At 45.6% G+C, this 12,316-nt stretch overlaps 1 protein-coding gene across 2 annotated transcripts in view; it reads right to left on the bottom strand.

Annotated features, from left to right (window-relative positions):
* Positions 1-10,150, bottom strand: part of PLEKHF2 (pleckstrin homology and FYVE domain containing 2) — a 74,760-nt gene extending 64,610 nt beyond the window's left edge. For both annotated transcript variants that reach the window (XM_044245259.1, XM_044245260.1), the window contains exon 1: positions 9,992-10,150. Coding sequence is in view for 1 of the 2 variants with exons in the window: in XM_044245260.1 (XP_044101195.1) it covers positions 9,992-10,004 (13 nt within the window). In the remaining variant the exon portion in view is untranslated. The remainder of the gene's footprint in view (positions 1-9,991) is intronic.
* Between the last annotated feature and the right edge of the window lie 2,166 nt (positions 10,151-12,316).

Genomic DNA, 12,316 nt, shown 5'->3' with positions numbered 1-12,316 from the left:
CCAGCCAGGTGTTCCAAGTGCTGGAAGGATGAGCCCACCACAGGGATGTCCCTTCCAAAGGCATCTGGGCCACTTCACATTATTCTGGTGCCCTTGCTTTGGCCAAGCAGAGGCCTTTTCTTGATTTTGCCTCTCTGCAGAAGAAGATGCAGCGGGTTTTGCCTTTTCAAAATGCGCTTTGGAGAACACAGAATCTACTCGAGCAGAGGTGAAGAATGTCTCTGTTACTCCTTGTCGCCTCTTTCCAGATTTCTTACTTAGGCTACTCAAATCCTTCCTCACACCGGTGTAAAAATACTCACTTAAAAAAAACAACAACAACACCTCACTTTAGACAGACTTCGCATTGCTTTGGGAATCCTCCCAAAGGGCAGGAGGAAAAGCTTTTCTATTAACTTCTCTTTGGGGACAGTTGGAATTTGTTTATTTACATTCCGAGGACCCACTTCTCAGTTTTCCAATGAATAAAGACACCCAAAGCTGCCTCTTTGTTAAAGCTTATGGCTGGTTTTTAGGTTGGCAGAGGGCAAAACTGGTCAGTTGGTAACTATAAAAATATGGCACATTACAGGGATATGTCTGGAGAAATATTTTCCTCCGGTGACTACTAATGTTTTTGTCAGTATTCCATTGTAGGCTGTAATGGCTGAAGAAAAATTCAAGATGTTAGAAATTTCTCGCAGAACATGATGGTGATTAGAGTATGGAAAATAGGGGCTTTGAAAGTTGGTATCACTGTTATTTCTAGGGGCAAAAAAGAAAGTTGAGAGCTGACTTTTTAATAGGATTCCTTTATAATAAGACTTTATAAACAAAATCTTGGTACAGTACGTATCAACAAAAGAAATTCTGTAATTAAAAAAAAAGATTTTATTTATTTATTTGACAGACAGATTTTATTTATTTATTTGATCATAAGTAGGCAGAGAGGCAGGGAGAGAGAGAGAGGGAAAAGCAGGCTTCCTGCTGAGGGGAGAGCCCGTTGTGGGACTCAATTCCAAAGACCCTGAGACCATGACCTGAGCCGAAGGCAGAGGCTTTAACCCACTGAGCCACCCAGGCGTCCTGGAAATTATGTAATATTAAAAAATATATGGCATGGGCATGGAATAAAAATCTCTTTAAGAGATGTCGTCCATAACTCCAATTCTGGGGGAAAATCTCTGGTGCTTTAGCTGTTGCTTTATAATGTTGCGTATTTTTTACATGTCTTAACTAATGTTCTCCATTGGGCACTGCTAAGAAGCCCATCAGTGAACTGGATGGGTACAGAAATTCCCACACTGGAGAAGCAATACGGGTAGAAAGGAGACTGGCTTTAGTTTCCATCAGAACCAGAATTATATTCCCACCCAGGCTATTGTGGACTTGCAGCATAATCTTATTGGTTATATAATCTCTCTCGGTCTTAGTTTCTTTATGTGAGAGCTGGGCTCAATTATACCTTGCAGAATTTTTGGGTAGGTTAAATGAGAATCCACAAAGCTCTAATACCCATGCTCCCCACACAATAAATATTCAGAGCATGTGGCTGTCATGATTTTGGAAACATCTCATTGTAAAAATGCTATAAACATGTATCAGAAGCAAAATTTTTTTTTGGCAGTGCTTTATACCTATATCTATGTCAAGATAATTCTCTAGCTCCAAAAATTAAATACAGAGATGACAGGTTCCTCAAGAAAAAAAAAAATTGCAAAGCAAATGACTTCACATCTTATGTAGAAAAAGAAATTAAACGCCAGAAAGATCCAAGCGGAGTACATGAGATTTATTGAGGGAGAGTGTGGTGGAAAGATAATGAATGTAGCCATGGAGCTGAGGGTATTTGGAAGACAGTGATTAATTCGATGTGTCATGGAGTCTGGATTTGAAGTAAAAATAGGTTGATAGAGAAGGAGAAAGCAGAGGAATCAAGATACCAAAGGTCTTGCTGAAATAAAAGATGGATGGTAATTGAAATGCAAAGTGGTGGCTTATGATCAGAGCAGGCTGTTGGATTTAAGACTTCATAGCAAGAACAATTCTGGGTGATGACAAGATTTGGGAGGAGGTCAAGAGAAGGGTGGCTTAAGTGGCACTGAAGGGACATTCTTTTGAGATCAATAGAACTAAGATCTTGAAGCTACCCAAGATAATGGCAGGACTTGGTGTGGAAAGGAAGGCTGGGCAAAGTGCTAAAGGCTCCTTGAATGAAGAGGAGGAATGTCTGGAGGTCGATGTCTGACATTGACAGAGTGTAGTATAAAGGCTAGTTTAGTATTAGCTGGAGCTGACATTGGGGTTCTCCCAACTCCTGCATATAGTCTGTGGGGTGAGGGAGAATGAACGGCATCTCCTTGGGAAGGCTATGAAGGAGAAATGGTGTCTTTGCAAGAATGAGCTAGGGTTCGTTTAGCCTAAGGAGATGGAGAGTAGGACCCAGTAGTGACATGATGGTGTGTGAGAGAGAGATTACATGGAATGAAGTTCTAGAGGGCTCAGTAAAGGTTACAGAGGGAAGGGAGCAACAGGAAGGTGGTCACTGGCAAGGAAGCTCAAAGCTCTTTGGGGTTAGAGTACAGGCAAAGAGACGACCAGGGGGGCTCACATTTTGGCCACTGGCCAAAGGTAATAGGAATCTGGTGCTGGGAAGGACTGGCCAGCTGCAAATGTTCCGAAGAATGAATTCAGAAGTCCCTCAGTAGGGGGTAGGGGGATGAAGACTCGGGTATTTCTAGAAGAAGGCAGCCTTTCTTGGACTGGAGAGGGAAAATTTGCCCACAAAGCGAAGGGCATGGTCAAATGAGCAGCGAAGAGGGACTTTCACACCACCAGGAATCAATGACTAAGTAGTTCAGTGAGGCTGAGACGTAGTGTTCGTTGAAGAGCGACTAGTGGGGCCAGATTGTGAGGGGCCCTGCGGCAGCTGCTCAGAGGTTGATCGGGGATGTGCCACCGTGGAGACTGGCTGCACGCAGGCTATGGGGGGGGGGAGCTTCGGAAAGCTGAGGTTTGACCCTTGCTGCACTCACCCCACCCCACTCTAAACAGGAACATGTAAATACTGTGGAACAGATCTTCTTTTTGTACATTTTGCTTTTTTAGGACCTACATGAACAAATAGATACAGTTTCCGTTTGTTACTCTTCCTTTTTTATAAGCGGTGATGATTAACTGTACTAAATCTCTTGTCATTTGATCGAAGACCCCAAACTCACCTAGAAACCAAGTAATGCACATCACTGATGCTGCGGGGACCTCGCCACCTGACAATCCTTATACGAGACATGGTTATTCTTGATTTATAAACTTATTCATGCCTGGACTCCTTTCATTAAAAATCCAGGGTAAGTAATTCAGAAACACGAGGATAGGCTAGAGAAATAAAAGGTAACTGGAATAAAAATCTAAGTAGAGACCCAAGGTAGGATGTGGGGCTCTGAATTGCTACAGGGATTGATAAACTCACAGAGTGATTGATGTGCTGTTCTGAGCGTTGTGAACCATTTGGAAGTTTAAACATTCTGAATTCACTCAGGGTTTCTCCGTGACTGCTCGACAGTTGAATATTAGCTCATCACTCTTTTATTCCTTTTGCTATCTTTAAAAAATTTATGATTATTTATTTATTTGACAGAGAGTAAGAGAGAGCATGAGAGGGGAGAAGGCCAGAGGGAGAAGCAGATCCCCCAGTGGAGCTGGGAGCCTGATGCGGGACTTGATCCCAGGACACCGGGATCATGACCCGAGCCCAAGGTTGCCGTTTAACCAACTGAACCACCCAGGCGTGCCTCCTTTTGCTATTTCATAATGCTAACAGCAGGAGTCTGTATAAGTTACACATAAAGGACGGATCGTTCTGCTGACCTCCTTATACATCAGTTGGTCCTAAGACGTTCTCCTGGAGTCCAATGCAGTGATAGAGACTGTTGTTCTTATTCTGTTTACAAGCTACAGCTGTGTTAGCCTGCGTCTGGTGTAGGGGGTGGAGGCTGTCTTCATGGGCCTATGCATGCGCAAGTGTGTGTTCTTAAGTCTGAGCGTGAACTGGCCTATCTTGGGTAGCATATGCGAAGTTCATACATTGGTCAGAATTTGAGATTTCGGGGCGCCTGAGTGGCTCAGTGGGTTAGGCTGCTGCCTTCGGCTTAGGTCATGATGTCAGGATCCTGGGATCGAGTCCCGCATTGGGCTCTCTGCTCAGCAGGGAGCCTGCTTCCCCCCCCCCTCTCTCTGCCTGCCTCTCGGTCTACTTGTGATTTCTCTCTGTCAAATAAATAAATAAAATCTTTAAAAAAAAAAAAAAAGAATTTGAGATTTCGAGTTCTTTTAACTCCAGCTTTCGCTGGCTCTGAGGCAGGAGGTGAACACAATGATAGAAATTTGTAGCTGGAGGGGCTTCAGGTCATCTGAGCCACTCTGTGTGTCCAGATAAGGAATCTGAGACCCCGGGTTATGACTTGCCTGAGGTGGTGAGATAGAGGCCTTTGAACAAGCTACTTGTGGTATTTGTTGATCGGGATGATTGAGGTCTTGGTGTAATTTCGATAAAGAATGCTGAAATGAAGAGGTGTCCTTTGAAATGAATGTTTTAAGGCAGAGAACAGAGAGTGAGAGACCCACTGTAATACTGGGTGTCGCTTCTCCTGATGCCTGGTTCTAGGGTTTGGGCGCAGTTGGGTGGGCAGTGGGAGGACAGCTGCCCCTCAAGTCCATCCGTACATGGGGGTTACATTCTACAATAGCACACGTGGCAAAAATCCTGCAAAGTTCAGACTCTTGAAGATCCTTTAGGAAGAGCCCAGGATACAGCCTCAGGAGGGCAAACACAGTGTTTCCTTCAGTTTCAGAACAGACGGCTGATGCTTCATTTAAGCACCAGGTGAAGCCACTGGCTTGTGTTTGGGGCCACACTGTACCCTACACATATCTTTAAGCACCACACAGTGAGGTACTCACCCCACCAGAGGCCAGACACTAATGCAGGGACAGCAGGACATCCACTTAAGCTCTAGGAGATGGAGGGCAGGCAGCAGCAGCTATACTGAACAAAAACTAAAAGCTGTTTAAAGGGTTTTTTTAATTGAAACACGTAATAGAGGGACCCCTGGGTGGCTCAGTTAGTTGAGCATCTGCCTTCAGCTTGGGTCATGATCCCAGGGTCCTGGGAAGGAGTCCTGCATTGGACGTCCTGCTCAGTGGGGAGCCTGCTTCTCCCTTTGTCTGCCGCTCCCCCTGCTTGTGCTCTCTCTTTCTGTCAAGTAAATCAATAAAATCTTAAAAAAAAAAAAAAAAAGGAACATACAATTGAATTTAAGCATTTAATTTTTTAAAAGATGTTTTATTAATTCATCTGAGAGAGAGAACGAGAAAGCAAGAGAGAGGGAGAAGCAGACTCCCCCCGAGCAATGTGCCTGACTTGGGGCTCCATCCCAGGACCCTGGGATCATGACCTGAGCCGAAGGCAGATGTGCTTAAAATTTAAGCAATTTAAGCACTTAAGCATTTGCCTATTCGATGCCACCAAGGACTATTATTTTGTTGAAACCAATTAATTCTAATATGTAAGTTATATAAATGAGATTATCCCACCCTTTCAAAATACTTCTTTCGCTCCACTCTTATGTCCTTCCCTTGCTTGTTTTTACCTTTCCCCAAACTTAGCTTCTATTTTTTTTCCTGAAAGAGTTGTTTTCACCCTCCCCCCTACTAGCTGTATCTTGCTTAGAAAATGATACTCACTTTCTATGTCCCTGTATTTACTCTTTTATTTCCCCCTTCATCCAAGCTTGTCAACTACAGCTTGTTTATCCTTGAGAGTAAGGGTTTGTGGGGTTTTTTTCATTTTTAATTAAAATTTTGTGTGTTTATTTTGTTTTTCTTTTTTCTTTCAGGCAAAAAAATATTTGACGACTTCCCCTCTCCTTCAGCTTTTCCTTGAGTTAATGCTAATTTCCTAGCTGCTTGCTTATTGGTTGTGTGACTAGACACAATTTTTTTAAACCAGTTTAAGCCTGTTTCCTCTCCTGTGAAATGGGGATTATAATAGCATTTTCCTGACAAGAGCTGTTTTTAAGAAGCCCATGAGATGAATGCTTAGTTCGGGGTACCCCAAATGTTTAATTAACGGTAATTATTAAGATTTTCAGTTTTAAATCTAACACTTGTATTTTAAATTACACCAACTAGCTGCTGCCTGAAGACAAAGGATATTTAATTTCACTTCACTTCATCCTCTTTGTGTATGTGGGTAATGGCTGGGCTATGAAACTACTTTGAACGGGGAGATCTCACAGCTTTTTCTTTTTTTTTTTTTTGGTCTTTAAAGAACTTTATTTATATTTTATTTATTTATTTATTTATTTATAAAGATTTTATTTATTTATTTGACAGAGAGACACAGCCAGAGAGTGAACACAAGCAGGGGGAGCAGCAGGCTGAGGGAGAGGGAGAAACAGGCTTCCCACTGAGCAGGGAACCCGATGGGGGGCTCGATCCCAGGACCCCAGGACCATGACCAGAGCCAAAGGAAGATGCTTAATGACTGAGCCACGCAGGTGCCCCTGAACTTTATTTTTAAAAGTGTTTTAGGTTCACAGAAACATGGAGTGGAAAGTACAGGGAGTTCCCTTATGTCCCCTCTCCTTACCACACACAGGTGGCCCACTGTAAACACGGGGCATCAGAGTGGTAACTTCGTTACCATCAATGAGCCTACATTGGCTTATAAGTGTAATATTTGCAAGCGTAAATTTTTCTGTAAAGCTGTCATTCCTGTCATCCCTGTGTTCCGTAAGCCCTCCTTAGGAACCCCCCCTTTACCCAGCATGTTAGGATAAGGTAGCGGGTCAATGGGGACCAGCTGCGCATTAACCTTTCATTATCTATTCAAGATGCGGGAGTCCCTCGGAACTGGATGGACTGGTCCGAATAGCACAACCAGTGTGTCCTGTGTGACTGCCTCTTCTCTTGTCCCTTCTACTTTGCAAAGTTCTTTAAGGACCTCAAAATGCAGAATCTCAGCTGGAACCCAACAATGGGGTGAGAGACAAAGCCAGCTTCAGAGATGCCAGGGTTTACCCTGAAGGGACGTGGGCAGAATCTGCCAACAAATAATAACACGAATCCATTCAGACCGGGTTCTGAGTGGGTGTGGTGAATGAGTAACGAGTGTCCCCAGCAGCCCTCCTCCTTCTGCATGAGAGCACCGAATAAACTGTGCCTGGGGTGGGTAGCTCCCCAGCCTCCTGTAACTGCTCTCCGGCTGGCTGCCCAGCACTGATCCTCTTGCCAGCCTGCGTGGAGAACCAGGCAGGAGGATCTGGCTAAGCATTAACTTTCAAGTTCAGCTTTCCTCAAATTAAAGAGGGGATGATGTGACAACAGGACGTGGCCCTGGGTCCTGATGGTCAGTGTATTTGGCCCTGATTTCTTTTTCTGCAAGGTTGCCACATTTTAGTTACAGAAATGATAATACAATTTCTTCTCCCCAAACTACCAGATGCCTTAAAAATTAATAGAAGTGGAATTTGAACCTAGAATGTAAAAGTGACTCAAAAGCAAGGTCCTGGAGAGCCATCTGGTAATCTGTCTGTTGATTTACTAAAAGAGGAGACAAATATCACAAAAGCAAGGGGCAAAGAGGAAATCTTTGTTTTTTTCTAAAGTTTTCCATCTTCATGTCTACTGCCCAGTATCAGATTGGTCAAGAAATGCCTTTTAATCTCATTTAAAAAATAATCAGGTTAGTAAGCAATTCTCTTGGATAGTCAGTTGAACGGCTTCTAGAGATGTTTTCAAAGACAGACTGGCAAGCACAGTGTTCTTGAAGGTCTGGTGTTGTTCTGTGTTCAACTGCCAGAACAAAGCCCCGCAGGAACTACCTCACCCTCTGTCTCTCCCTTAGGCAAACTGGATATCTGATTCACAGGACTGGAAAACCCACCCCCACCACTTTGAGCTTAAATTACAGTGTCCTAATCAACAGGTTCATCTAACCGTGGTTGTGAAAGGTTCGACTGAAAAGCTGATTTAAATGCGGGTTACTGAACTTTCCAGGGGCTACAAGAGTTCATAATTTGTTCTGGCTTTACATTCATGGAAACTCTTTTAATGAACCTCATTTCGTGTTGACACACAATAGACCATCTTGGCTGGAAGAGACAGGAAGCCCCCTTGCTCAGGAACCCTGCGTAGTGTGTGTGTGTGTGTGTGTGTGTGTGTACATGGGGGGTATGGTGTGTCCAGCATGAACACAACTTCTGTCCCCTCTTTGGGGAGGCTTCCTATATTCCAATGATCAGTACCCGCCATTTTCCCCATCAGCTTCTCCTATGACCATTTCTCTACCTTTAACCATTACAGTAAATGGCTGTAAAGGCTAACCGTGAACACCATTCAATCCATTCTTTCCTACCGCTCCCCTGGATTACTTTTTCTTCCTTAGCACCTACTACCACCTACCATGCTACTTATTTTGTGTACACATTTTGTTTGCTGTCTCTTCTGCCAGGTCAGCTTTGTGAGACCAGGGCTTTTGGTTTTGTGTATTGTTTTATCTCCAGCACTTGCAACGGTGCCTGGCACATAGTAGGTGCTCGATCAATATCTGTGGAGCAAACACACAATGGCAGGCCCTATTGCTCAGGCTCACTTCCTGTCTCTTAGTGCAGTGTTACTCAGAGTTGCTACAAAGGAGAGGAGAGTGGCAGAAGTCAGGGGGGAGAAGATACGGTTGTCATCAAGGTCAGCTTCCTGGCTGTGCCCTCTGCAATTGCCTAGACCTGGGCTCAGAAGGGTGTTGTGTTTGATTTAATGCTCTGCTGTCACTATGTCAAAATTCCTATGAATTTTTTTCTTTGAACTTCGGCTTCAGAAGTGAAGTCTAGTGGGACAGTGGAGGATGCTTGTGAGAGACAGATGTATGCACTGAGTGCCCAATGCCCTTCCTCACCACCCCATTTACATAAAGTGCTCGAGATGCCCTAGGAACACTGAGTTCTGGTGGACCCATGATGCATGGGAGCTCAACAGGTGCAAGACAGGTGTGTTTTCTCTGCCTGGGTGAGGAGGGCCTCTAGCAGCCTGGGAGACCACACATTTTTGTTCAAACCAGAACTTGCTTCGATGGGGCACCTACCTGGATGGCTCAGTTGGTTAAGGGTCTGCCTTCTGCTCAGGTCAGGATCCCAGTCCTGGGATCCAGCCCTGGGTCGGACTCCCTGGTCAGGAGGGAGCCTGCTTTTCCCTCTTCCTCTCCTTCTGCCCTCCTCCCCCACCCCCACCGGGCTGGGCTCTCTCTCTCTGTCCAGTAAATAAATAAAATCTTATTTAAAAAAAAAAAAAGAACTTGTTTTGAACACAGATAGAAGGCAAGAGACATGAACGAACAAAGAACTCTATCATATCCTATGTTATTCCTGGTCCTTTCCTGGATGAGTGGACCACCGGCTCTGGAAACCAGATGTAGAAGGAAGGAGAGAGAGAACAGTCCCTAGTTCCTTTCCTTTCAGTCTTTCCTTGCTTGTCAGTAAGCTGAAGGTAGAAGGCTGGCATTCTGTTTTGTATTAAGTGAAATAAAATTAGCTGAGTTAGTTTTGTACAACATTTCCACTGTTATGTTAAGAATGAGATACACATGCAAGTACCAACTCGAAAATAGAAATTTGGTGAAATGCTCATATTTGCATTTAAAACTGGCATTGCACACCATAAAGATGAACAGTGTAAATCACGCTAATACTTTAGAAGTTTGCTTTTTCTTTACTGAGGAAAATATTAAATACCAAATTTAAAAAACACCATGGAAGGAAGAAAATACCTTTATATTTCAGTACCTTTAGCGGCACTTTTCTCTTGCTTTTTAAACAAGGATCCCCATGCCTGGGACCCACAAATTACCTAGCCGGCCCTCTTTGTCATGGCCGGAGTTGAATAATTCAATCCAGCCTGTCAAATTCTGGGGCTATGTTTCTAAAATAAACTTTTAAGTATAGGAAGCCCAACTTACCAACAGATTGCATTCCACTTATTATATAAGTCAGCTGCTTGGAACTTGGCACGTATTTTCTTACAGGAACACTGTTTTGAATAGCGGTCGGTTTGCCAAACTAGCCCTCAAAAACGTCGTCAGACCACAGGATGCCAGATCCCTCCGGTCCATCTGAATGATTGGATTAACGTCGCTGAGGCCTATCTGAGCTGTTGGCCAACCGCCGCGCTGCAGGCGGGCACTGCACGGTTGGGTGGGGTCATGGGACTTCTGGTTGGTTCCGGACAGTGAGTACGGGCAAGGGCCGCCGAGGCCAGAACCTTTCGTGGACAGTGTGAGGTCCCCTGAGGTGCTTTTCTTCCTCTCGGATAAGAGTGACCGGCACTATTGCAGGGGTGACTGCCCCATCCGCCGGGGGCACAGGGAGGGTAGGACACAGAGCAGGGTTCCAGTGGGCTGCAACAGCAGGTAGCATTACAGGGCATTCCCTGACCTCCTCTGACCGGTGACACCATTCGTTAGGGTTCTTTGATTGCAGGCCATAGAAACCAGACCCAGCTCATGAAAGCACAAAGGGATGTGTTGGCTCCTGGGGCAGCGGACGGACTTGAAGAAACATCCGGGTCTTAGTGGCGGGGGCAGCCACAGGTCTCTTGGGCCTTTCTGGGCCCCCATGTGCATAACTGAGTTCCCATCATTTTCTGCTCCTAGGTTAGCCCACCAACAGTCAGATTTCAGAGACAGAGGACTAAGGTGGTTGAGTTTAGGTCTGCCCCTCCCTTAGGCAGGAGGGGGGACCTCGAGGAGCCGTCCTGGACTGCCCCCAAAGAAACATGGAGGGTTTTGTTTCCAAAAGCAACAGGTGTCCGCCATAAGGCTGAATGGCCTCTACCAAGCAGCCTTGGAGAGTGGGGGGAGGGGAAAGCAATGTCGGAGGAGCCCTACCCCGGAGCCCTGTGTCAGAGGCCAGGGTCCGTCGCTCGGGGATGCTGGGACATGCTTTGTGTCTGAACATCAAAGGGCTTTCTTGGCTTTCAGGTCACCGGCTCTCAACCCTGGCTGCACGTCTGGGATGGGGATGGGGAGGAGTTTCTGTAAGAATAACCAGTGCCTGGGCCTTCCCCCTGATTTAAATTGTACAGCTAAATTGCAATTTAGCTGTTTTGTAAGCCTGGACATCGGTTTATTCACAGCTCTCCTGGTAAAGCCAACGCGGACCCAGGATTACAGAAAGGATTTGCTTTGGGCCTTAATCTGGCCAAGCCCCGCACCAGCACTTGGTCCCTCCCTCCCAGGGGTTGGGGGACTATGGGTGGGTGTTCCTCTTCCATAGGTTTATTGCCTGAAAAGGATTCGAGCTGCTTATTGTTTTTCTAGAAGCTCGAGATATATTTTCTGCAGTGTCTTAGTCCCCCTTTATTTACCCAGTGAAATCTCAGGCTTGTTGCTGGAAGAAATATACTGAGCTACTCAGTACTCAGAGAAGAAGAAAAACCAGGAAGACTAGGCTGGAAGTCTTTCATCCCACTGTTATTTCTTCCCCTGCTGTGGCTGTCTGGTGACCCCTCTGTGGGCCGGCTTAGCCCCAGGTCCTTCCTGGAAAGAAAAAGGGACTTCAGCTCTCTACACTCATGCCACACTCAAGCGGTGAAGTCACGTCCCTGGCCCCTGGTCACATCTCCTGCCAAGGTGTGTGTACTCTCTCAGCAACTTAAACCAACCTTCCTTTGCAAAGCGGGCACAGCAGTACGCTGGGGCATCAGCCATCCTGGGAGCAGAGACTTGTATAGTTTTGAATTGCAGTTATCATGAGATCCTGTGGAATCCCTTCCTCTCTTTGATCTTGACTTCGTGTGTTTCATGTTGGTTCCACTGCCCCCCATCATCTGCTGGAAGGCCGAGGAAGAAATGTCCACTGCAGCTTTGGGAGTCGTTCCAGAGTGTTCTGCTCAAGGTTCCTTGCAAGTGGTAGGTGGAGGCATTTATGGGCACATCCACTTGGCAGAAGGCCTCTGTTGTGGGGGCACTGGAGCCTCCTCCATGTGACTTAGGTCACCACCTGGCACCTGCCAGCTGCAGAGGATGGCAAACAAAGCATCAGCCTCCGTGTGAAGGCTGCCAGCCTCATTTTGGAGTTACGCCAGGGGCCTGCTGACCATTACTGTCACCCGTGCTGCGCCCCTGGATACAGTAGGTACATGCCAGTGTCCCTGGCATTTCCCTTTGCTTCTTTGGCCTCTTGAGGACATTCCTAAGTATATTCATAACACGGAGGAAGTCATGGAGTCTCATTCAGGCTGTTTTTCTTTTATTACATGAGGGCGATGCCCTCTGGTATTAAAA

Source organism: Neovison vison, chromosome 4 (assembly GCF_020171115.1).
Source record: "Neovison vison isolate M4711 chromosome 4, ASM_NN_V1, whole genome shotgun sequence".
NCBI lineage: Eukaryota > Metazoa > Chordata > Mammalia > Carnivora > Mustelidae > Neogale > Neogale vison.
The sequence above is the reverse complement of the archived record's forward strand: the minus strand, read 5'-3'. Positions and strand labels throughout refer to the sequence as shown.